Consider the following 27,740-nt stretch of genomic DNA (forward strand, 5'->3'; position numbering starts at 1 on the left):
AAAGGTGATGGCTTTTCTGGGTTTGCTTCAGTCGGATGAAAGTCCATGCAAACAGCAAACATTTGCCTCCACAAATCTCTTTGTGAGCCGGAAATCCCCAATGAAGATCCCAACTGGAGGAGTTTTGTGAAACTTTAAGGTTGCAGTCTTAAGCAAGCTTAACAGGAAGCATATTCTAAAACCAGTGGGATTTCCTAGTAAGTGTGGTGAGGCTCAACTTGTATAGCTTGAATACTCACTGTATTTCTTCTGGATCGAAAGGAAGATAGTCAAGTTTTAGATAGACTGTTTCCCAACCACAGACAATGAAAGGTGGCATGAGAACATACAGTAGGAGCCAACTCCTAGGCTTCAGTCCCTGCAATAAAATACTTGAGGGGGCTGGGCCCCCACAAAGTTGATGGGCATTGCCATTCAAATGTTGCGTGTGCACCGTGTCATGTGATCGATTATGAGGGACAGGGCTTACCTGTGCCCCCAACGATATTTTATTCAAGTTGGCACCCCTGCATGAGAGTGGCATCAGTGCCCATGGTTTGCACACTCATCTAACACCTGGTAAACAACTTTGACGAGGTTTTGGATTGTTTCTAAAACCTACAGCGATGTGGCAGTAAGACAACACACACACAGAGTACATCAAATGTAGTAATGCTTCAGTTATGCCGCTTTTGATTTATTTAAAATATATCTGTCTTAAGCCTCACTCTTAACAACCCAGGACAGGGGCATGTTTTGGAGCATAAGAGGCAACCTAAAGAGGGTAAGGTTGGAGGCCTTGGTGGCTAGTAAGACATAATCTTTCATTTTCTTTTTACTTCTCTCTTTCAGAATTGATATAATTCTTGGTATTTTGTCATTCTTGTATGTTTGCTTTACTTTGTTGGTTTTGAATGTGAAATGGTGTTGCAACACAAGAGGTTTGCATTGGCTCTTTCTCATAGGAACAGAATAGATTAACCATTAGTTCTGTCCTAGTGCACATTGCCAGAAAACTAGGATGCTGTGTTTCAACAGAAAAAATGCATCATTTCATTCTGTCTTATTGCCCAGCAGGGTTGCCTACCTTAAAAATAGACTCCTAAGGTAAAAATATGCACTTAGGTAAACTCAAACAGAACAGAAGACTGGGAGCCCTGCTTGCTCCTTGGTCTCCAGGCCCACACTGGGGTCTTTGATCTACTCACTTCCACAGGAAGTTCCCTCTTCAAGTACTTCCTATTGATCCAGGGACTATCTATATATACAACTCCCACTTTTCATTTTCTCTCCTGTATGTTCAACTCCCCCCACCCACCACCTGGCATATTTTTCAGATTTACAAGTCCATCCACTGTGGTGGCCTAACTTCCTGACCACTCATGGTTGGGATGATGATGATGATCAAGATTCCAGCTCACCCCTTCTCTGTGGTTCTTCCTCCTTTAGTTTTCTTTGGTCCTTGAATTGTCTGACAATGAACTTTGCTGTAGTTCAACTTCATGAAACTCTTGGGGATTGTTTCTATAGTATTTTGGCAAACAGAAACCTATTCCTTCTAAGCCTTTGAATACATGCTAGGAGTGGAAGCCTTTTCAGCTACTGTCCCCAAAATTATTTTCTCACGAACCCAACTACTTCTCGTGGCTCCAGTTTATTATAGAGTTGGACTCCATGTGGTGATCATAGTTTCTCTTTTGTCTCCGTCTTCTGTGATTTCCCCAGTTAGTCAGTTCCTCCATATTCAGCGGTTGGGGGGGTATTGTTGGGGGGCCATTGGCAACATTGTTCTGATGTGGCAGGCCATAATCTACTCTGTTGGACTGGAAAGGCTCTATATTCCATTAGTGCCTTATAAGAATCTAACTTCTTTAGTTGCATCTGTACTACTTTAACTGCTTCTACAACCCATTGCTTTGAGGGAACATGGGACTAGAAGTGCTGAGACCCATATTCTTTTTCAAACCTCTGGAATTCCGATGTCATAAGAAGGAACTGAGGTCCATTATCACTCCTAACAAAATTTGGATGCTAGGAGCATATTGTGTTTTTAAGCTGTGAACCACATGAGAGCCACGGATGAAGGAAAGAAGAAGAAGAAGAATAATGCGGCGGGGGGGGGGAGGCTGAGGAGGTATTCTCCACATGGCTCTTCCACTCCCAGTCTTTTCTGCAACAACAAAAATTGGGGGAAAGGACATGCAACTGTATGTAATGTGTAGCTTGGCCTAGAATAAAATGCAATCTTGGACTGACTATGCATTAAGTCTAAAGATGTTTGTACTGTTATTTCAGTGATTAATATGATCTCCTTGCCTCCTTCCATATTTACTTAAATCATGTGCTGTTTTGACAGGTGAGTGAGGCCATTCACTTGTCAATCACCCGGCATCACCAAGATGTCAGTTGACCCAACTTCAAAGGAAAGAAACTGGGTGTGCGTGATTCTTTCATTTCTTCCTTGGCAGACCAGCTTGAAATGAAGCCAGGATGCAAAGAAAGATCCTTAATATTAATTAGCATATGCAATCCTTTCATTCTTAAGTCATTGCATATGTCAATTAATATTAATAATTCACAAAGAAATTAGATGGCTGGCAGGGAGCTCCAGGGAGATAGTTGCACTTCTAAAAGAAAGCTATTTTAAATGACAAGTTAAACTTTAACTAAACAATCCCTATTCAAAACTAGGTGAGCCCTAACTACCATTATTAATATACATTCCAATTTTTTCCCACCTGGCACCTCAGCCCATTGCCCAATGTTTGGGTAGTTGTGAAACTACTCATCTTTCCAGTTCAAGACAGTCTAACCTAGAATAAAATAAGATTATCAGGACACCCAGCTGTTTTAATAAAGAAATCTGCATTTCAAAGTCTACTGGGACAATGTTTGTAGTTCTTTTTCAAACAAACCCATAAATTATGATTTCTTAAATAATTAGCTATTCTTTATTTTTATTTATAGTGCTTAAAGATATGTAGCATCAATTCAATTTAGGCTGAACTCCTATGCCCATTTACTTGGATGTAAGCTCCACTGAACACAGTGGGACTTCTTGATTGCCCTGTTAGCCTATATTGGGATATAGTAAATGGGCAGCAAGAACCTAGTTGTTACAGATGTGAATCAGAGTGGGTTGTGTCACTGATAGGCTGCCATGTTGAACTTCTCTGCAGCTCATATGTTAATGATCAGATTGTCCAGGTATTACCATGCTCAATAAAACATCAAAGCCTAGAATCGCAGAGGTCCACGCACCAGAACCTGAGTGTTAGTTAACTATGAAGCTTTCATAAATTTGGCATGTTCACTGTTCTTCCCAGCACCACCAGGGTAGGGCACATGTCCACAGCCCCACAGCAATAGGTCTAGGAAAACATCTGCACTATACATTTAAAGCAGTACCGTTGCTTTACTTTAGACAGTCGTGGTTCCCCCAAAGAATCATGGGAACTGTAGTTTGTTAAGGGTGCTGAGAGCTGTTAGGAAAACCCTATTCCCTTCACAGAGCTACAATTTTCAAAGTGGTTTTAACTGTCAGTTCCTGTTCCCAGTGAACTCTGGCATTATTACAGAACAACCCTTTGCATCTTTTGTTTCAGATGTAGGCCAAACACTGAGTTCAATGGGACTTCTTCCCAGGTAAGTGGGCATAGAGTTGCACCCTCAGAGAGAGTACTTAAAAGTGTTTGTCTCTGCATCGTATTTGTGAACTAGAGAGAGCTAACTGGAACTCATTGCTAAATAGCACCACCAAGGCCTCCCAGTTACCTTATCTACTGGACGACTTCAAGCCATTAGACGTGTCAACCTAATACTATATTGGAGACTGTTTCCCTGACTTTTCATGCAAACTGAAATAGGCCTCCAATAATGAAAATGATTGTTTTCTTTCCTGCTGGAGAAGTTTCCTTTCCTTTTTTTCCTCCTTTTTTGCATGACTCGCTACAAAATGGTCTTTGTTCTGTTACTAACTTGATGAGCTCACTGCCACGCAGCAAACATATTTATTACACTGTGCAAAGGTTGCAGCCAACAAATATGCTGGTGCAAAGTCTGGGATCCCGAATCTTTATAATAAACTAAGGCAAGGCATTTCTTGCTGCTTTGCTACAATCTTCAGACTTCAGATAAAGCAGCTTCTTTATAACTTTCTTGATAAGGACTGAGAAAAACAGGCAGAGCAGGCGGACGCTGGTTTCAATCTCAGTTTGGTTCAGTACTGACACCAGGTCTAACTCACATCCACAATGCTGATAAATAATGGCAGAGTCAGCACAGCTAAGGCCTCTATAGATCTTGGGCTCTTCCACAGGGCATGCTTCTTCCAGATGGATTTGTATCAGAAATCTCCCTTGAAGCCTGTTATCTGTACACAATCTGGTTTCCTTAAAAAAAGAAATCTATAAAATGCTCAAAAGGCTCCCCTTGGGACCATTTTTTCAATGCTATATTTGACAGCACATCTTACTGAACTCAATGGCAAACTCTCTTGTGATTTTAGTAGTTCAGAATTCCAGCTTCAGATTCAATCCTGCACCCAAACTGCTTACGCCCTTCCCAGGGGAATTCAAGCACTGTGTTTAATGCTGGTGCACATGTGGAATTGATACACATGTTGCTAATTCCCTAAGTATCAAAATGATGTATTTTAAACTATTTTTGGATTTTTAAGCAGGGACTTTTAACATCTCTGTTAACAATTTCTCCATACCATATATTTACCTAACATTTATGGGAAGAGAGATACCTCAGTGGTAGAGTTGCATACAATGGGTACCAGATTGATTAGGTTCATTCTCTGGCATCTGCAGGTAGAACTGCGAAAGAGTGCTTCTCTCATAAATCCTAGAAGACTACTGGTAGGTTTCCTGGTAAATCAGTAGGTCTTTAATAATAGTTGTCCTGTTGAAGACCTCAGTTTGCGTGTTCTGAGCAGCAGTAAAGAGCGGATGCCTTCTGCTTTTGGTTTTTTTTTCTCCAATTTTGGGTAACGTGATGGGTAGGAATGGCAAGATGGATGCATTTGGAATATGCTAGAAATATGCATAAAAACATTGTTTTCAGCATGCTAGTAATATGCATAAAAACATTGTTTTCAGCAGCAAATGGTGCTAATATGTATGGCTCTGAACCACTTCAACAAGTATTTAATGCAGCACAATAATTAATAAATTATTCCCCATGGGGTCTTTACTGTTTAACAAAACAGTACATCCAGTTCCCATGTGATCTGGAAGTTCACGACAGAATTTACCTGACTTGCGTTTCAATTTGCAAGTTAACTCACGTTGTCTCGATTTACTGATTTGCAGTAAAATCAGTACTGATGTTTTACAGCTATGTGTGATAATACTGCATACATTAAAATGATCATATATCTTGCATCATTCCTTAGCAGAAGCATGTAAGTAGACTTGTTCAGAATGAACATTTTTAGATAACTGTCCAGCAGGTGATCAGCAAAAAGATCAGCCTGACAAGGTCGTGTTCAAAACAAAACAACACAAGATGTACTATTTGACCCCGCTGGTAATCTCTTAAAGGACACAGATATGTCAGATGAGCTGCCAACAGTTAATGAAGTTTAAAAGACTTTGCCTTTGTGAGGGCTGGGAACGATTAATATTTTAATGTAGGGAACCTGCAGCCCTTCTGATTAATTGTTGGATGCCAACTTACATCAGCCCCAGTAGAGTCAATGGTCAAAGGAAAAAAAGTGTGGTTAATACTTTCACTTAAACAAATAGGATTTAATTTTTGACTATGGATCTGTATGTATCTATGTTTGGCTGCTTCATTAGGATTATAAATCTACCTCTGTGCCAAGGTTTAATTGCATTGCAGGTCTTCAACTGAGGATCTCATTTGGTGATACAATCTGTGCCCTACAAAAACTGAGATCCAACCAAAGGAGGGTACTGAAAAAACACCAGTCTCATCAACCAAGGAAGCTTCCTTACAGTGACAGGGTAAAAGAATGATGGAAGTAGTTTGACCCTTGAATGCACATTTGTTGGGTCCTGAACAATTTGCTTCACTCTTATTTCTCTGTAGGAAATCCCATCTGGGTTTTATGTGTTCTAGTTTATCAGAGCCTAGTGCATTTCAGTCTAGATTTTTACACAAAGCTCAGGAGCTCCAGAGACTAGACCCAGGGGCGGTTAAAAAGAAAGATTCTGGTCAACTTTTTCCATGCCTAACGCACATTTGACTTTGATCTGAATACAGTGGTACCTCAGGTTAAGTACTTAATTCGTTCCGGAGGTCCGTACTTAACCTGAAACTTTTCTTAACCTGAAGCACCACTTTAGCTTATGGGGCCTCCTGCTGCTGCCACGCCACCGGAGCATGATTTCTGTTCTCATCCTGAAGCAAAGTTCTTAACCCGAGGTAATATTTCTGGGTTAGCGGAGTCTGTAACCTGAAGTGTATGTAACCTGAAGCGTATGTAACCCGAGGTACCACTGTAATATGTTTTGGACCCCATGTAAATATTATATCTTACAATGGTGACAAGAAAATTATGAAGTCATGCTGAACAGTGTATGGATTTCTCTCTCCTCTTTTCTTTCCTAACTTTATTTTTCAGTTTCTGAAAATACATATAACAAACAATCCTCATATGGACTTCTTGACACAGGCTGAGGCCTGCCTCATAGGCCGAAGTCTCTTCATGCTGGCTGATCAAGAATAAGGGTGTGTTCTTTTACTGTGTTTTCCTGCTTAGAATAATAGAGTACTATGGCTGTTATTTGCACAGCTGATACTCATGAGACCCCATACAACCACACACCAGGCGGGAAGCTAGACAAGAACAGAATGGCAACAGAAAACTCCTGACTCCACCCAGGTAGAAGGAAGTCTAGTGCCACTGATGATGGGTCTGCCACTTATCTTGCATCGGATGTTGCAGCCCTGAACAGTGGTTACAATGCACTGTTCTTCTAATGGTTGTTCAGGGCTGCAACATCCGATGCAAGGCAAGTGTGGCAGACCCATCACCACTGTTGTTTGCTTGCAGCCACTGCTGCCATTACCTGATGCACATTTTCAGGAACATGGTTATTGAGCTCTGAGGTTTATTTTGGATGGTGATAGCATACTGCCAGAACATTAATATTAATACATATTTAACCAAAAGAACAAACAATGTCTTAGTGTAAAACGGGCTATTGCCGAGTACATGAATATACTAGACAGAATACAGCCTGTGACAGCTCAGTTGGAAGAACATGGGACTTTTAATCTCCAGGTCATGGGTTCGAGCTCCATGTTGGGCAAAAAGATTCAGGCATTCCAGGGGGTTGGACTAGATGGCCCTTGTGGTACCTTCCAACTCTACAATTCTTAGGGTTGCCATGTGGCCTCTTTCCCCAGGAAATGTCCTCTTTTTCAGGGGTAAAATTTCTGTCCTGGACGATTTTTTGTATTTGCCAAAATGTCCTCGTTTTTTTATTTGGTATTGGCGTTCCAGGAGTGTTAAAATTGGACAAGCGCTAATTCAGACCTGAGTGCTTGGTTATTCCTTTACTTATTTTCAACAGCTGTCTCCTTCTTTCCCATAAAAGAAAAATAAATCAAGGCATCAAACAATATGATAGGAAATTAAAATAATATCAAACAATAAAATGCATGCAATTGGGCTAAAACAACAATAAAACTCAATGTCAATATGCTGAAGGGGGAACCTGTCCATCAAAAGGAATATTGTGATGAGGCTGAACTTCCTTTCTTGTCTCTACATCAGAAAGCACCCATCCTGTGACTCACCTACTGTGCTTAAGATAGAGGGTGACAGGGAGGGCCTTAGAGGATTATCTAAGTAATTAAACTGAGAGCTAGCATGATACAGTGGTTAGAGTTTCTGGGTTGAGCCTATAGGGCCATAAAAAGGATCCTGCAGGATCAAACCATAGGGCTATCTAGGCCAGCATCTTCTCTCCCACACCTCCCTCCCCCTGCCCCAGGCACTGGCAAATATGTCCTCTTTTTTGCTCTTCAAAATATGGCAACGCTAACAATTCTGATTCTATGATTCAACAATGCACTGTTGTAGGGGGGTGAGGCTTGTATATGCTAGAGGTGTTACCATTTTAGGTGATTCAGTCTGTGATCCTGCAACCACTTACCTGTGAGTGAACCCCACCGAAGTGAATGAGCTTTCCTTTAGAGCAGACATGTATAGGATCACATTGTCAGTCCAACAATGTCATCCCGACGCAGGCCAGTGCAATGCAGCTCATAAAATAGCTGCCCAAATAGCTCTGCCATGCACTGCCTTCTATTTTCACTGCAAAACTGTAAGCTTTATTTCAAGAGTTATGTTGCATATCAGCATGTCTAAAATCCACTGGGTATAAATGAAAAATGACTGCTAGCTTTAAGAAGAATTGCACAACCTATTCCATGATTAAATTAAATGTTCATCCCTACACCCGCAGCACAGACTCAAAATCCCATAGATGCATGGAGTTCTGTGCAAAAAGGCTGTCCCTTTTACTTTCATATCTGAAGAAGTCCATGCACCTGTTTTTGGATAGTTAAGTGAGTTATTAGTCAAAACTTTTGTCACAAGCAGCATCCAAATCAGTAAAACGATCATAAAACAATCAGTGCCTCTAGGAAACTGCCTGCCTCTAAAATAAGGCAAAACTCCCAACTGTCCAACAGAAAAGTAGCCATTGAACGCATGACTGGCTAACAAAAAGGCCCTTTAAAAACTTAGGCAGGAATAACCAGATGAACAAATATAAGATGGGGTATACCTAGCTTCCTAGTAGTGCATGTGAAAAGGATCTAGGGGTCTTAGACCATCAAGCTTAACATGAGTCAACAGTGTGATGCAACAGCAAAAAAAGCTAATGCTATTCCAGGCTGTATCAACAGATGTATAGTATCCAGATCAAGGTAAGTAAAAATACTGCTCTATTCTGTCTTGGTCAGACCATACCTGGAGTACTCTGCCTAGTTCTGGGCACCACATTTTAAGAATATTAACAAGCTAGAATGTGTGTAGTGACCAAGATGATCAAAGGTCTGGAAACCATGCCTTATGAGGAATGTTTGAGGGAGTTGGGTATGCTTAGCATTGAAAAGAGGAGACTTGAGAGGAGATATGAGATCCATCTTCAAATATCTAAAGGGCTACAGAGGATACTAAGGTAAATAGACAATTTGAGCGACTTTGTTGATTATGCCTATTCTATACAAATGAGCTCTAAAATTATAAAAATGCTACCTGCACATCTGAAGATTTCCAGTGGAAGTCTATTGGTTTCAAAGAAACCAGGAAAACCAGGCAAATGTCACATAATCACTGCACAGGTAATTTGTTATTGACAAAATGGGAAATGTCAGAAAAGAGGCAGTTCTAGGTCATCAACTCTGTTTATAAACAGAGGGGGAAATGTAAAATGTTTAACAAGACAGATATAATGATTAACACACTGTCCTTCATTGCTGGACTTAATTTGAAATTGTATGGGGTTTTTTGAAAAGTAAATGTTCTTACAATGGTAGCAGTTTCTTTAGGTATTTTGACAGATAAGAGCTATTCTGTTTCAAGGCATTCCAAAATAAAAAAAAATATGGATTTGATAAGTGGCAATTATCAGGCAATGAGCTGTTTTCAGTTCTGATATATTTTGTATTTGTGATTTCAAATCATTTCCTTGATTCTTTCTTTTGCCACATTCTAGCATAACCAAGAGCTAGAACCTAGGGTGGAGCTTAGCAGATGAAGCACATGTGATTACAACAATGAAGGAATTAGTTACTGTGGTTCTCAGTGGCTCCTCCCTTGAGTTCTGAGGGACAAAGTAAATAAATGAATTGCAGCCTAGGGCTATGGTTTTGAATTCTGCTCTGCAGTGGGGAAAACTGGTCTGGAAACCACAACCAAAGATGGAAAAGGTAGCCTTCTTAGCAAGCATCTTTAAAAGCCATAGCAAGTTTGAGGAGCCATACATGTTTTCCCTAATAGCAGGCGGCAGATATATATCCAAATGATTACATTTAAAAGACTAACAAAGGTTTAGCAAGAACTGCAATACGCGCACCCAGATGATTTGGGATTCTTTCAGAATATTTAAATCTTCAGGTGGGGGCTAAATATAAGGAATAAATAAAAAGTGGCTCCATGCTCTTCACATTTACCAACCTACAGTATTGATTCTTGTAGGTTGAATTATGATTCCTTCATCAGAGATAAGCACTGAGGCTTAGAGAAATAACGTTATCTAAGGCCACCATTGAATTCATGGCTGAGCTAAAATTTGAACCCAGGACTTCCAAGCTTGTAGCCTGTGCTTTATACTTCTGCATGCACAACCACTCTACCATATTCAATCAAACTGTCATTTTAAAATCCACAATGACAAAAGTTCAGTTGTGTGTATCAGTTCACTGATAGCGCTGTCATGTAGCTCAAGGGAACACACAGAAATATAATGACTGTTATTAAATTGCAAATCTTCTAGTGCCACTGACTCCCAGGGATAAGTCACTTAACTTCTCTGGATTTAATGGAATGGGAATGCAAGTAATTCCTTACTTCATAGGGCTGATATAAGGTGGTAATTGACATTTACAATGTGGCACACAGTTGTAAAAGCTTTTCCTTGCTTTCATTTCACAGCAGTAGTTCTCAATACTCTGTAATGTGAAAGCATCATGCAGATTTCTGAACGTGTTGCCGACATTCAGGCTAAACGCTTCCCAGCTGAGATGCGAGAAGGCACGGTACTTCAGAAGCACTTCATATCGGGATGCAACCAACTAAGTGTTACTCAGAGGAGACCCATTGAGATGAATGAACCTCAGTTAGTGATGCCAATGAGCTTCATCTACTCTGAGTCGGACTAGAATTGGCTGCAACCCATTTTATCAGAATCCATCAGTTTGGGTGGGACCTATGCATTTATCTAGTCCAAACTCCTGCTCAGTGTAGGAATGGCAGTGTAGGAGGATCCATCCCTGACGGATGGCTGTCCACCTTCTGCTTTAACAGCTCAGGAGAAGGAGCAGCCACCACCTCTCAATAATCTCTTACTTTTTGGAAGCTTCTCTTAGTGTTGAGCTGAAATCTGCTTCCTTATTTTCACCCATTGGCTCTGATAATGGTTGGCTGATTCTGTGTGATGATGAGTATGGAATGTTCCATCAAAATGCAACACATGAAAAAACCGCTCTCTAATTCTCTTAGCAGATGTTTTTTCTAAATATTTGCCTGCCATCTAGTGGCTCAACAAAGTAGTTTCGATTAACACTTTTGTCGCTGAAGAAACACACATTTATTTCAATGTGATTGTTCCTTCGGTAAGCCGTCCTAAAGGGAAAATGTTTTTTAAAATTATTTGAAAATGTTGTGGCAACAATCTTGGTTTCATAAAATGTTCTCCCAATAAAGCTTTGTGTGGTGAATTGCCATTAGATGTGCTGATTGTTTGCAACTAATACAGTATTCCATCTTTGTATTTTCCCTTTTATTCCCACAGCAGCTCTGTATGTTATATCAGCTATACGTCACATCCAATCTAGGCAATTAAAGTGCATGGCTTCAAAGCATGCTGGAGCTGTCGTTTGTTAAGGGTGCTGGGAATTGTAGCTCTGTGAGGGGCAAACTACAGTTCCCAGGATTCTTGGGGGGAATGGCATTGCTTTGCATGTATGGTATTTGGAAGCCATGGCACATGTGCAACATGTGACAGGCAGCATGAGATTCTGGCATTATTGGACTGAAGAGACCCAACACCTTCTGTGCACCTTTCCTCCAAGCACCCCTGACCATTAGGTCCACTCGCGGACGACTCTGGGGTTGTGGCGCTCATCTCGCTTTATTGGCTGAGGGAGCCGACGTACAGCTTCTGGGTCATGTGGCCAGCATGACTAAGCCGCTGCTGGCGAACCAGAGCAGTGCACGGAAACGCCGTTTACCTTCTCGCCAGAGCGGTACCTATTTATCTATTTGCACTTTGACGTGCTTTCGAACTGCTAGGTTGGCAGGAGCAGGGACCGAGCAACAGGAGCTCACCCCATCGCGGGGATTCAAACTGCCAACCTTCTGATCAGCAAGCCCTAGGCTCTGTGGTTTAACCCACAGCACCACCCACGTCCCATTTTAGCATAGTAAGACATTTTTATCATAGCCATTCCGGATGAGGCTAAACTGATGCAGGATTGAAAAAAAAAACATTTTAAAAATAGCAAATTTAGTACATGAAAGAAAAACAGTGCAAGTAAAACACAAACAGAGCCCATTTATTTTACAAACAAGAGGCTCACTTTGTGCACAGTGCTTCTCACTTACACAAAAAGGCAGTGGGGGGGGGGGGGAGAAGCAAACAGCAAGGCTCTCCAGGAAACAAGCACAATCCTAAAGCCTGGCTGGCTAGGTGTGGCCATCAGCTCAGAGAATGCTCAAAACCAATATGATTCTGATACAGGCTAACACTGGGCTAGCATATGGGGCTGTTCTTGAAGCAGTACATGCCTCCTCCCCAATGCTTTTTTTCTGGGGGTATGCAGGGGTATGCATACCCCTGAACATTTTGTGAATCTAAGTTTGGCCTCATTGAAGGGTAGTATTTCAATACGAGTAGGAAAACTCCTAAACTTTTTTTAAAAAAGGAAACAAGCAATGCTCCTCCCTATCTGCTATAGTGGTTGTGCTGGATAGGCTTCAAAACGTGCTATGGAGTGTAGTAGGGCTAAATTTCAGGCAGTACAACCAGTCTCACGGTTTTCCAGTTTAGAGATACATGGGAAGGAACTCTTTGCCATAGCTATACTTTTCAGTTGGATGATATGGTAGGCCATCAGTTGGATGGGATGGTATTTTTATTGGGGAAATGTTGGAGGCTGTAGTAGGAGGCTATCCTTATTTCCATTGGGTAAATGTTAGAGTCTATAGTAGGATGCCCATATATTCATTGGGGAAATGTTGGAGGCTATAGTAAGACATCCCTATTTTCATTGGATAAAGGTTGGAAGTTATAATAGGACGGCCCTATTTTCATTGGGGAAATGTTGGCGTCTATAGTAGGATGTCTCTATTTTCAGTGGGGAAATGTTGGTGGGTATGGTAGGATGTCCTTATTTTCAGTGGGGAAATGTTGGAGGCTATAGTAGGACATCCCTTTTTTCAAAGGATAAAGGTTAGAAGGTATAGCAGAGCATCCCTATTTTCACTGGATAAAAGTTGGAAGGTATAGTAGGGCGTCCCTATTTTTAATGGGGGGAAATTGGAGGGTATCATAGGACGTCCATTTTTTCATCGGAGAAACGTTGGAATATAGGACGCTCTCGGACCCCCGAGCCATCTGAAGGCAATCCTGCATTTTAAAAAATGTTTCACGTTTTACTATGTTTCAATATATGTCGGGGGCCGCCCAGACTGACCCACCAGTCAGACGGGTGGGAATATAAACCGTAAAAAAACCAACACCCCATGACGGAAGGGGACGTCCCTATTTCCATGGGAGAAAACGCGGAAACGCTCCCACTTCAGCAGCAGGTGAAAACATTGAAGCCGCCCACCCCACCCCAAACAAAGGTGCCAACCCTGAGGGCGCCCACCTTAACCCGCCCTCCCCCCAAAGCCAACCGTTCCGGAAAGAGCAGAGCCAACGGCTCCCTCGGGCCTAACCTCCCCTTCCTTTGCCTTTGACGCGCCTCTTAACCTTCCTTCGGAGTCAAGGCGGCGGCGGCGGCGCTTGGTCCCTCAGGCCGGCTTCCTCCGGCGCCGTTTAACGACTCCCCGCCTCGCGCCTGGCTGCCTCCTCGCGAGGCGCACGCGGCCCTTGGGCGGCCTGGCGCGCTTTCCCCTCAGGCCTCCTCCCCTTCTTCCCACTCAGTGTAAGGCGCTTCTGGTTTCTTCCCCCCGAGGGCCGCGTTTCCCCTCGAAAAACGCCGCCGAGCCGCTTCCTCCTCCCTCAGGGCCGCTTTCCCCTGGGCTGCTGCTGCTGCCCTCGCCTTCCCAGCCCGGCCCCGAAGCCGGCGGCTGTGGTTGGAAAGGCCGCCGCCGCTTCTTCGTGCCTCTCCTCAGAGGGGGAAGCCCACCCCCCTCCTCGGATTCGGTCCCAGGTAAACGGGATTGTGGGGTTGCACCCCGAAACCTGGGGGAGGGAGGGGAGAAAATGCGAAATTAAAAAAGGGCGAAAGGAAAGGGTTTCGCCCCATTTCCCATACTGCTTTCGAAGAGCTGCGGGGAGTCGAGGCTTGAAATTAGCCTTTTCTCTCCCCCCCGCCTTAAAAAAATACACGGTATTGTCTTGTTTCCTCATCTTTTATTACGGCTCGCTTGACTTTCCAAGAAAGTCGGTATTTTAGCTACCCGGAAGTGAAAGGCGCTGCCATGTTCTGCAGCCCCCCCAATAAAAACCATCGTATGTGTATGTGTGTGTGTGTGTGTGTATATATATATATATATATATATATATATATATATGTATGTATATATGTGTGTGTGTGTGTGTGTGTGTATGTGTGTGTGTGTGTGTGTGTGTATATATATATATATATATATATATATGCATACTGAGGGGTCTTTGGGGCCCCCAATAAAATATTTGAGATGGCCAAGCCCCCCCATAGTTGATGGGCATTTTAAAGAAGGTAAAGAAGGAAAACATTTATAGAATATATGGGAAATAATTGTGTATAGCTGAAAACGCAGGCAACGTTAAGATAAATTCAGCAGTGTCAATAGGTTTTGGTGGATGCAATAATCATGGAATACTGAATGGTATAGTTTTTGTAAAATATGCAGGGATTTATGATATGTAAAATGAACCATGGAAAGAGAAAGAGGGAAATTTTAAATGGTAAAACAGAAAATTTGATAAAAAAATTAAAAACACACATAAACAAAGTTGATGGGCATTGCCATTCAGATGGTGCGTGTTGCACACCACATCATGTGACTGATTATGCAGAGTGGGGATTACCCCCCCCCCCATATTTTATTCCAAGTTGACACAACTGTATCTATCTATGAAATACCAGAATGGTAGCCCCATTTGTCTGTTGCAGCAAAATAACCTCCACGTGGCACCTTAAAGAGTAAACAAATAAGCTTTCTCTGGTCTACCCAGTACATGTGTACATATATGCGGTTTAGTATTCATAAGCAGGGTAGATGGGTTTAAAATGTGGCCATTTGTATCCTGATTTAGGCTCGGCTGATCTCAATCCGGTTTCCCAGTGGTGCTGCTTTGCACATTTCCTGGAAGCAGTCATGCGAATGTGATCCCAGAATCACGACATAGTAGGGTTGGAAGGGACCACAAGGCTCATCTAGTCCAACAATGCAGGAATATTTGCCTAACGTGGGACTTGAACCCGCGACCCTGAGGTTAAGAGTCTCAGGCTTTGCCGCATGTTAGTATGATTGTTGTTTACATTTCCTCATTTTTACAAGGAAGCTTTGTATCTCTACAAGGAAGCTTTGTATCTCTATGTTTTGCTTGCTGTCCTTTTATCTATAGATGGAATGTATTTAAAAGAGCCTTTCTTAGGACCAGCATATTTACCGTTTGTGAGGCTAATAGTCCAGTCCTGTACAGGTCTACTCAGAAGTAAGCTCCATTGAATTCAAGTGGGACTTTGTCAAGTGAGTGGAGGACTTTAGCAGAAACAAGGAACATAGGAATATGCACACTGAACAGTTCTCCTCTTCCTTTCTGTGTTGTTCATTTCTGCTTCACCTTTGCCCAGCTGCACCCTCACAAAAACAAAATATTAAACAAAATTGCTATGCCCATTATTGTCCAGGTTGGTCAGATTTAATAATTGTTCAGTAGGGGGATTTTGAGCCCTACGTTGGGCAAAAGATTCCTATATTGCAGGGGGTTGGACTAGATGACTCTCATGATCCCTACCAACTACAATTCTATGATTCTGTTAAATATATGGAAGCACTGTCCTCTTTTTCAAAAACCTGGCCACTTTACAAGAGGTTGAAACAAGGTTTGATAGTTCCTGGGTAGACTATAGCACAGGCACAGGCAAACTCGACCCTCCAGTGCTGGTCCTGTTAGCTGGGGATGATGGGAGTTGTAGTCGCAAAACATCTGGAAGGCCGAGTTTGCCTATGCCTGCTATAGCAGTTTTATAAAGTGAAAATGAAAAACCTTCTTTCAGTGCAAGTATTCATATCTGAGACGTATTAAAATGTTCTTCAGTTACACAGAAAAACCTTTTACTTGATGTATCTGGTAAAAGCACTGATTCAGTTTAGAGATGCACCGTAGGGATATCTAGATTATTTAATATTTGCCTAAATGTTGTTTAGTCATTATTTAAAATACACTTTGTGTTTGAATTTAAAACAATAGAAAAAATGCAGTTTCTATTTTTAATTGTTTTTCTCCACCCTGATAAATGAGTGCAGGGGAAGAGAGGGAAAAGACGCTTTGGTCAAGTGTTAATGGGATGCGGAAAAAAAAAATCGATTAAAGCACAAAAACACACACACTTAAGATTTTAAACTACATGACTTTTCCATGTTTTCTTCAATGCTTTACAGATTTTTTTGACTCCTCCTCCCCCAGCTGTTTCTGGACAGATGAAAAGCTGTGAATATTTTGAGATATGGCAGGTGAGATAAGATTTTTGAAAAATGTTTTGGAGAGAAGATGAAGCAAGAACAGCAATTTACTGGTCTTTCTGCACTTTGCATACATCTTGTCCCTTTAGTTTGTTTACATATTAGTCTACTTTTGGGTGATGTTTAAAAACCCTGCCGTTATACAGCACTGTCTCATGGTTTGCATGTCGCTGAGATCTTCCTTTTTAATGCTAACTGTAAAATATAGAGATGACTTTGCAAAACATTGTGAACATCTCTCATTTCTTATTACTTCTTGTTAATTTCATAAATTGCATCTTTCATCTCAGTCCATTCTTTCCCCTAAATTGCTTAACTTTTTACTCTCCTTCCAGTTTTCTCTAGTTTCCTTACCTGTATTATTGCCAACTGTACTAGAACTGAAGAATGCATTTCCCCACTATGTGATAAAAGAAATCATTTGATTATTTAGATGACTCAGAATATTGGACTGTTAGTTATGTGTAGAAATAGGCACTGTCTGACTGATCTTTTAAGGCTCAGTAATTTAGGCTTAGGGTATCACTTAAACTTACCGTATAGATTTGGTTATATTTATATATTAGAAAGATTTAGGTAAAGGTAAAGGGACCCCTAACCATTAGGTCCAGTCACGGACGACTCTGGGGTTGCGGCGCTCATCTCGCTTTATTGGCCGAGGGAGCTGGCGTACAGCTTCTGGGTCATGTGGCCAGCATGACTAAGCTGCTTCTGGCGAACCAGAGCAGCGCACGGAAACACAGTTTACCTTCACGCCGGAGCTGTACCTATTTATCTACTTGCACTTTGACATGCTTTCGAACTACTAGGTTGGCAGGAGCAGGGACTGAGCAATGGGAGCTCACCCTGATGCGGGGATTCGAACCGCTGATCTTCTGATCGGCAAGCCCTAGGCTCTGTGTACATAAAAATAAACGGTTACATAATTTCCAGTAATATATAAAGAGAAGCATGGTATTCAAATACGATATTTCATTTGATGTATTAAAGATAAATATATACTTGAGACTTTGAGTTGATGTGCCCTATTGGCAGGAAAATCTGAAAACGGGAATGGTATCAAACCTGGTGACAGAACTGTCAGTTAAAGTCATATATTACCTGATTATGTCAAACTTTATTTTGGTTTTCCAGGTAGGAGAATTTCATCTTTGTCAACAAAATTTCTAGATGTAGATCTGAAGATTACTGACGTAAACTACCATCCAAAAGAAGTTCTTGTGAAATTTCAAGGCAGATATAACACAGATTGTGAGTTTGATTACCATATATTGCAAAATGAAATACAGCAGGTATCCAAAGTGAAAGACAGTGTCGGGATTGGCGAGTTTTGTTTGGTAGAAGACTCTGCTTGTGGAGAATGGTACAGAGGAAGAGTAGTACAAAAGAAGAATTACATCTATGAAGTATTTCTTATGGATAGTGGGAAAATCCTGGCAGTTGATGAGACACATATTGCTTCTGCTATTGATGAGTTGTTTCAACTTCCTCCCAAGATGGTTTGTGGGATTTTTGGAAATATACTTCCAATTGAAGAAAAATGGACTCCAAAAGCTCTGAATTACTTTTCGTCATTAATAGATTTGCAGATTAAAGGCCAAATACAAGCCATTCTACCACACCAAACATTTCTGCTTGACGTGCCAAAAATCACAAGTGATGTGGTTGAATTAAAATTAGGCAAACTTGTTGATGGAGATACATTCTGTCTTATTGTAGAAATGTTAACTGAATTGCCACAAGAGCTGCTTTGTAAACAGATGCCAGATTTACTGCAACAAAAATATACAAGGCCGGATTCTGTATTATGTAATGATCGAATTCAATCAGAAGTTCAGCCAATTATGAATAACCTTCAGCCGCTTTTATCTGTTGGTGGGATAGAGAAAGTAAAAATATCAGTGGCAGTCAGTCCAAGTAAATTTTATTGTCAGCTGCTGCAATACCAGGTGGAGATGGATGAGTTGACAGCAAACATGTCTTCCTGTTACGAAACTAGTACAGAAAATGTTCCATCCTGTGAGAATCTAGGAGTCCTCTGTGCAGCAAGACGGAGAAATGGCCAGTGGCATAGAGGAGTGATACAACAGCTGCTTTCTGATAACAAAGTGAATATTTGGTTTATGGATTTTGGCAGCTATGAAGCTGTGCCTTCCAGTTGTGTTTTAAAGCTTCAACCAGAATTCATGTCAGTACCTAGGTTTTCAGTTCCTTGTGCACTTTCCTGTCTTAGTTCTCAGGATGAAACTGTAAGAAACGATCAACTAAAAGAATTCAAGGAGGCCTTGCTAAGACAAAGTGTTGTTCATGCCCGCATTGATTTATTCAATGCTGATGAACATTTGTATTACGTTACACTTCTTAAACAAGAGTCTGCAATGCATTATGAACATCTACCACAGGGGAGTGAAGTGATTCCAAAACTTGACCCATCCTTCAAGACCAAAAAATCCTGTACAGGTGAGGATATAAAAATCTCTGATACAGATCCTGTTTATGCCGACTCTGTTCATAGGAATACTGTACAATCAGGAGATGATTCAGATTCAAAAGGCACTCATTTAATGTGTTCTCCTTTAAGAATTCCTTGCAAGAGAGCAGAAATGCAAATTGGTTCTGTCTGTATTGCTTTTGTAGTATATGTCTTGAATCCATCAAATTTTTGGGTTCAAACTATTGATTGTCGAGATGAGTTTGAAGCCTTGATGAAGAAAATTGCAGCTGTGTATGATACAAGTGAAACTGTTGATAAGATTCTAGAAAATCCAGAACCTGGAAAACTATGCTGTGCCCGGTATAGTAAGGATATGCATTACTACAGAGCTGTTATCAGGGAAGTGATGGACAAGAGTATTGATGTTTGTTTTTTAGATTTTGGCAATACTGAAACTGTACCACTCTTCAATGTGAGAGTTTTGCTTCCAGAGTTTCTAGAATTACCAGCTTTGGCCGTTTGTTGTTCACTTGCTAATGCATTTCCAATCGAGGACATATGGATTAAAAAAGAAACTGACTTCTTTAAAAGCATTGTGTTCGACAAACCGCTCACACTGCATGTAATTGCACAAAAAACCAATAAGTATATTGTCAGTGTGCAGTATATGAATGACTCAGAACAAACCGATGTTGTTTTGTCCATGGTTCAGGCTGGATATGCGGAATATTGGGAAGTAAAGCAAGATCCCTTTCAGAACATTGTGGGAGATTTTAAAATGCAATGCTCAAAACAAAAGATACATAAAAAGAGTTGGCAGAAGAAGACTAAATTGCGGAGTCCTCTGACAAAAGAGCATGCTGTTACCTTCCCGCGGTGGGAAAACACTCTTTCAGATAAATTGGGAAACACATCTGGGAAAGGTGATACCCCGAAGCCTTATAAGGAGTATCGGTTTAAACCTGGAACTGTATTTGATGTTGTATGTTGTCGTAGTACTTCACCAGGTAACTTTTTCTGTCAGATGCGATCTAAACTGCCAGAGCTATTTAACTTGATGCAACAAATTCAGTATTATTACAACACTCAAAAAAGCCCGTATGAACTTGGACAACATGCCTGTGTTGTGAAACATTCTAAGGATGGGAAGTGGTACAGAGCTGCTGTACAGCAACATGTGTCCGAGACAGAAGTTGATGTAGTATTTGTAGACTATGGTAACCAGGAAAGAGTTTTGTCAAAAGACCTCCAAGCTATTCTTCCAGAATATCTGGTCTTAGAATGTCAAACATTCAGATGTTGTCTTAATACGGTCACTGAATCCTTAACGTTTGACCCGTACAACTGGACTGCAGAGGCATGTAGAGATTTTGAGCGCTTTGTTTCCTCTTCTAATGATCTGCTGACCTGTACAATTTCTGCCTTAATTCTTCGGAGCCCCAACTATTTATATAATATTGTTGACTTACAGACTCCATTCACTACTTCGCAGCAGTTTCTCTTAGAATGTGGTCATGCCCAGTCTCACTCTTTTGAATTCGCAAGGTCCCTTGTGCCGCCATTCTCTCTGTACACATTTTACTATTCATCTTTTAACATGAAAATTGGAAATGAAGAAGGGGTGTGTATAACACATATACACAGCCCTACAAAATTCTATTGCCAACTAAATAGAAATGTAGGTGCTATAGACAAACTGTTTGAAAAGATTGCAGAGGTTAGTCAAATGACAGGCTATACAGACCAGCTAAACACTTGCAATTTATACTTAGCAAAATATTTTGAAGATGGCCTCTTCTACAGAGCTTTAGCATCTCCTATGGGCTCATCAGATTACTTGAAAGTATACTTTGTAGACTTTGGAAATAAACAATCAGTAGCAAAAAGAGAAATGATTCCTATTCCAAATCATGCTTCAGAATTATTATTTACTCCTATGCAAGCTATCAAGTGCTACCTTTCAGATCTAAAAGATGTTGAAATTACAACTGAAATAAATACATGGTTTGAGAAGAATTACTTGGGGAAAGAAATGAAGGCAGTAATCGTATCTAAGGAATCTGATGGGCAGCTTGGTGTGGAGTTGTATGATGGAGATCTACAGATAAATAGGAAGATTAAAGAATTATTGAAGCACACACAAAAATATGGTGACCCAAAAATTATAAACACACCTGCAGAAAAGACTGTTGGAGACAAAAACGTGTTGCATAAAGTCAAGTCAGAAGCAGTTAAAAGAAAAATTAAAAATGAAGTAGTTGGTTGGAAGAGAGAAACAGAAAATGAAGCAAATCCTGGCAATCAGTGTGCTGGAAAAGAAATTGCAATTGATCTGCAGAAACAGAGTACAAGGTCTGTAAAGCTCCCAGCAGCCTCAGATAATACAGAATTGGCCTTGCAAAGCAATCTGAGACAGAGATGCAGAGATACATATTGTGAATCTTGGACTGAGTGTGATAGCCCTCCTCGGGGTTTGAAGAAGATGCCTCCAGATAAAGAGTTGCAGATCTTGAAACACAAATATTTTGGAGAAGAAAAGTGTAGTGGTACCAGGAAAAAGTACACAAGCCTTCCACAGCATCACATCCAGGCAAATTCCAAAATGTTAGTTTATATTTCTTCTATAACTAGCATGTCAAGTTTCTATATTCATCGTGCTGAGGATGAGAATGAAATTGTGCAGCTTGCTGAGAAGCTGAATGGAGACTCACTGGTTCTAGAGCCAGAAACACATGCTGAACTCGAGGAAGGTGACATGGTTTTAGCAGAGTATGAAGCCGATTGCTGCACATATAGAGCTGTCATTAGAGGTATTAAATCAGAAAAATCTTTTGAAGTAGAGTTCATTGACTATGGTAACTCATCAACTGTGAATGCATCAAAAATATACAAGATGGAAAAGGTTTTCTTAAATTTTCCAAGATTCAGCATACACTGTTTTCTTAGCAAAGTAAGATATGCATTTCCAGATAAAAGTTGCAGTAGCGATATGGCTGCCTGCATTGCCAGTAAAGTCAATAATCAACTATTAGCGTTAGAGTTTTTACAACAGCATGGTGAACAGTGGGAGGTTGATGTATTCTGCCATGAAATGTCTATGATCAATGAGTTAGGTTTACAGAATATGAGTCTGTTACATCTTGATGAAGTCGTAAAACATCTTCCAGTAACAGATGTAGATACTGATGGTAATGACCAAAGTAAAAAATCAGAAAGCCAAAATGTGTCTGAAGTATTAATAAAAGCTGGACATCCTTGGGAGAGCCACCCTAAGATTCCCTGCCAAAAAATAAAGCCTGGACAGCTAGAATTGGCTGAAATAGGTCACATTTCAAGAGATGGACATTTCTATATAAAATTGAAGAAGGATGCACAAATATTTTTTGACTTAAACGTGATGACTACCCAAGAAGCTGAGAAGAACTCCTTGCTTGCAATGGAAAATATTCAAGAAGGGTTAGAATGTTTGACAAAATCAAAAGAGACCTTGAAATGGTATCGATCTGAAGTTATTAAAAAGTATGTGAATGAGGGTCACATGCTAGTTTTTTTCATGGACTTGGGAGAATATGAAATGGTGTCATTTCATGACACACAGATGCTTAGTGACAAGTTCAGGAGTATTCCCCGGAATGCTATGCCTTGTAAATGGGCTTGGGCTGAAAACCTAGTGGATATGTCCCTTGAGAGCGTGTTGAAGATTATAAAATGCCATGAGATCAAGATCTTGTTTCTGAGATACCTAGAATCTACTTTTATGTGGGAAGTGGATATTTTAATAGATGGGATTCTGCTTTTGGAATACTGGAATCAAAGATCTTACCAAAGGGTGCTGGAGAAATGTAACTCACCAGAAAATATAAAAATGGGCAAAACAATGCCTAAATTGTCATTCAGACCAAATTCTGTTTCCTGGGCACCATTCCAGAATGATCGGTATTATCCTGGGTTTGTGACGTCTGTCACTGATCCTTCAAACTTCTGTATCCAGTTAGAAGACTCATTTAAGTCTCTAAACGCTTTGTTTAAGTTACTCTCTGACCTTCCAGAAAACCTGCCTACAATTCCACAGGAGCTTGTCATTCCTGGTACCAGTTGTTTGATAAAGATTGGATCTAATGAAAAGTGGAACAGAGTTGAAGTTTCTGAAGTCTCCAAACCCTTTAATCTCTTAATAGTTACTTTTATTGATGATGGGTTATCAGTTCCCATCCCCATTTCTGATAGTCACAAGCTGAAAGTTATCCCAGAAGAGCTTGCTAAATTACCTCGATTAACTTATCCTTGCTCTTTGTTTGGAGTGTCACCTGCTGATGGGGAACAATGGAGTGATGAGGCAAAGCTTAAAATTCAAGAATTTCTTAGTAGACAAGGTCTCACATTTAAGCTGAAACAGTGCCACAGTGGGCAGAAGCTAGAGGCTGTTGTGTTATGTGATAAGAACAATGCAGCAGATATACTGGTTGCTTCCAGATGTGCTGTGTATTCAAACACTCCATATTCGTTTGGTTCAATTAATAGTGCAGAGCTTCATCCATTGAATTCACAGATATTATGTGATTCAACACAAATATGTGGTCAGAAGAATTTGGATGCACAGATTGCTCTGCTGTCAGTTGAGGAGGGAAAGCCACAAAATTCAAGTTTGCAACTCAGTTGTGCTTGTGTTAATGTTTCGAGAGGGAACAGCTCAAAAGGACTGTGTTCAAAGAGAAAAGAGTGGCACAAAGCTTGCTTACACATTAATGGAAGAATGACTGAAACTCGGCTTAAGTATGACAAGAGATTTTGTGAGAGAGAAAGGCGACTCTATAGTACAGGCATACTGTCAGAATCAATCCACGAAATGCATGATCTTATGGGACTGAGCACCAAGATTGATGGGATGCAAATTTATGAAGAGAGCTAATCACACAAACGCTTCACTAGAAAGGTCAGTTTCAAACGTCTTTTAAAACTACCTTTGTTCTTTCCTATGTATTTAATAAGAAATATATTAAACCCAGATGTAAATGCAATGAAGCCTGGGATCCAAAGAATCATGTACTTAGTTTTCCATGCCCAAGGAGGGGGCACTGTGAGCTTCCATGAACACTGGGATCAGTTGCCCTAAGTAGTAGTAGTAGTAGTAGTAGTAGTAGTAGTAATGTTTATTATTTATACCCTTGCCATCTGGCTGGGTTTCACCAGCCACTCTGGGCAGCTTCCAGCACATAGAAAAATATGATAAAATGTCATTAAAAACTTCCCAATACAGGGCTGCCTTCAGATGTCTTCTAAAAGTTGTGTATTTCTTTATATCGACATCTGATGGGAGAGCGTTCCACAGGGAGGGCACCACTGCCAAGAAGTCCTCTGCCTGGTTCCCTGTAACATTTCAGTGAGGGAACTGCCAAAAGACCCTCAAAGGTGGACCTCAGTGTCCAGACTGAACAATGAGGGTAGAGACACTCCTTCAGGTATGTTAGACTGATGCCATTTAATCCAATGTGGTTTTCACCAAACCTCTTTAAGGTGTATGTGTGTAAATTTAAAGCAGAACATGGATTTAGGAGGGGACATGAATCCTTCCTCCACGGTTGCTTTTCTTCAAATTTCCTTTTAAAGCTGCTTTTTCCCCCTATAGGGCTTACTTGCAATCTAATAGGCCCATTAGAAGGAAAATTTTTTTTTTTTAGGGAAGGAAGTAGGGGCATGTTTGTTCAGGAAAAGTCTTAGTCATTGTCATATTCATAATAAATCCTTCTGTTTCACACTCGCAAATTCCTCTTTGTAGGAATTTAAAAGTGATCTAGTCTTGACACTTAAGTTTGGTTTGGCCCCAATATTCTATCCACATGAATGTGACTCTGCAGTTCCAGTTTGGCAACAGCCCAGTGGAAACTTCATGTATTTCTGGAAGTGATTATGCGAAGTCCCCACATATGTAAGGCATGTCTTTGAAGTCATGCACAAAGAATTTCAGGTCAGTTGTTGTTTTTGAAAATGTTTCATTTGCTGTCTACATAGAGCATCACATTACATTAAACCTAGGCAGTTTATTGTGTTTGTTTTGTCCCTAATCATGTATTGATAATTACTTGCTTTCCAGGTTAAAAACTGATAAGAAGAATTTCAACAGTTGGAAACAAGTAATGGATCTGGATGCCAGTCAGCGCATCAACTTTCACAAGAGAAATCTTAAAAGGAATTATTTAAAAGGAATTACACTTCTGCAATCACAAAAATAACAACAATCCATGAACCCGAAACGTTTGTAACAGGTCTACAAGGTTGACCTAAAGCTTGCAGCTTTTTGTTAATTTTCTCTTGATTTAATATTTTCTCTTGTAATGATCAAAAGGGAGTGGTATCCTTGCCAACAAGTGCAAAATGGTCCTCTTACATAGTATAACGTTTCACCACCATTTTATTTTATCATTGAAATTTATACTAATACATAACAGTCATTTGCAAGTTTTGTCTGGCTATCAAAAATAACCAGCGTCAACCAACCAGATTCTGAGACATTGCAATAAATGTTCTACATGGTTTGATTGATGTACTCAAGCTGGAATTGCTCATGTATTGGTTTCCATAAGGGAAAGTAGTGTGAGAAGCAACAGCTTTTTGTTCTGACATTTGCTGAGTTTTGTGGGTGTTTTCTTTAAACACACTGTTATGGGAAATGCGCCTACCAAGGACTGCCAGTCTAATGTTTACCAAACAAAAAAGCTTGATCTGACCTAAACTTCATAGGAAGTTGGTCTTTTGATTTCAGTGGAACTTATTTCCAAGTAAGTGCATTTGCTGAATGCAAATATAGTTGCGAACTACCACACGTTTTGGCATTTTCAGTGTTTCTTTTTACAATCCGCTGCTTAACTCACACATTAATTAGGACCCAACACACACACACAAGTTTACATGCAAAACAGTGTGAGCAAACTCCGCAATACATTTTATTTTATGTGTGTCATGTAAAAGGAAAAGCTGTAATGCATGAATATTTAGTTATTACGTCATAAGAAAAAGTAGTGCTGAATATTGATTTGTGTTTTAGCTGTCTTTCCTATTTTAATTTTCTTTGTGTATGTTATTTGATTAGTCATAACGCTGATGCTTACATCACACAGGTATAAATGTATGTGTATCAGGTGTCCAGGGAGCCTCATATGTGTACCAGGGCATGCCGAATCTCACATTTCTACTGCTGAAAGTCATGCTGCACTGGATCCCAATTGTGAAGGTTTCCCAACTTAGTGGAGTTCCATTGAGAAGTGGAAGTTCTGCCTGTAGCTCAGTTTATTCTGAGACACATGCACACCTCTCCAGTCTGCTAATATACTTGATCTGCAGCATGTCTTACAATCTGCTGGTTAATTTCCACAAATGGCTGGTATAATTTAACCAATGAATCCGTCTTGTTTGTGCCTATGTGATTTGTTTAACACAATTGGCTTTAAAAGTGTTCCCACATTAGTCTTTTGACGGGACAAACAGGTGATTGGTTGCTTCTACATCTTCATCTATAGGAACTAGAATTGTGTGTTGATGTACTATCGTATATGTCAGAATTTTCAAAGTAATCCAGTTGCTAGATTTTATTCAGCTACCAATTTAGCTTGTATGCTAGGAAATATGCATGTAGCATAAAAATTATGCACATTCTTATTGAACCTACTAGAAAAAAGCAGGCCTTTAAAATTTGTATTTTAAGTTTTGCAGGATATATGTAAACTCTGTACATACTTTGTTTACTGAAGTGAGAGTGCTCTTTTATTTAAACTGATGGTAACAGCAATAAATCTGTGGTAAAGGTTTAGGTTGTCTATTGCTTTCTAGTACAACACTGTCCTAGCACTTGCTGAAAGCTTACTTAGTAGAAACAAATATAAAATTAAGTCCTGCTGCAATCAAATAAATGCTACTTTTACATAAGGTATCAGGGACAGGGGTATTTTCATGCCAAGGAAAGCATAATATACAGTAAATCATATAGCTGCTGCTGCTGTTCGGAATCTTTTGGTTCTGTTTCAGTATTAAAAGCAGGAAGCAGTTGGCATTGGGTTTTTTCCAGGGTTTGTTGTGAAGACATTGTTGGTATTTAAGTACTGCTGTACCTTTTTCTGGGGGAGTATAAGGACCAGCAACCAGTGTAAATCTGCAGTAAACAAGAAACACTACAAGGTACGCTTAGATTTTAAATACACATTTTCTCTTTATTAATGAGAAGCCCAGAATGACTCTCACAATTGAATGTCAAGTACAACAGTATATCATTATACTAAATTGACTGCAAAAAAAAAAAGCATCCCTTAAAGGAAGAAATTGCTTTACAAAAAGTTGTTGAAAAGCCAAGTCAGGAGGGTCGTATTTCTCCCAAACGCTTGGGAAATGTTGAAGACCACAGCATTAGAAGCTCAACCCGAGTGTATACCAGAGATTTTGAAAGGTACCGCCAGGGCCAAGAGGATGCCAGCAAACAAAGAAAGAGTCAAAGAAGCCCTGGCTACTGAACCTGAGGATGTAGTCTTTCTACAGTCAGAAACAGTATGACCCTGAATACCAGTTGCTGGAAACCTCAGCAGTGGAGAGTGGGCTTGCCATAGGCATCTGATTGGCTTATATCGACTAACTGACCACCTAATGGGTTCTGAGCATCCTTAGATTTTGAGCATAAAGCCTGATACCCCCCCAAACATATCCATCCACTAGGATACAGCGGCCACTTGG

General features: G+C 40.4%; 1 protein-coding gene across 1 annotated transcript; it reads left to right on the forward strand.

Moving 5' to 3' along the window:
* Positions 1 to 11,951: 11,951 nt before the first annotated feature.
* On the forward strand, positions 11,952 to 26,827 carry TDRD15 (tudor domain containing 15). Its single transcript, XM_083606895.1, has 4 exons — positions 11,952 to 14,067; positions 16,511 to 16,582; positions 17,726 to 23,958; positions 25,117 to 26,827. Exons 2-3 carry the CDS (start codon positions 16,576 to 16,578, stop codon positions 23,932 to 23,934), a joined length of 6,216 nt encoding a protein of 2,071 aa, XP_083463021.1. The 5' UTR covers positions 11,952 to 14,067; positions 16,511 to 16,575; the 3' UTR covers positions 23,935 to 23,958; positions 25,117 to 26,827.
* Positions 26,828 to 27,740: the final 913 nt, after the last annotated feature.

This window comes from Podarcis filfolensis, assembly GCF_964270895.1.
Source record: "Podarcis filfolensis genome assembly, chromosome: 3".
In the NCBI taxonomy this organism is placed as follows: Eukaryota; Metazoa; Chordata; class Lepidosauria; order Squamata; family Lacertidae; genus Podarcis; species Podarcis filfolensis.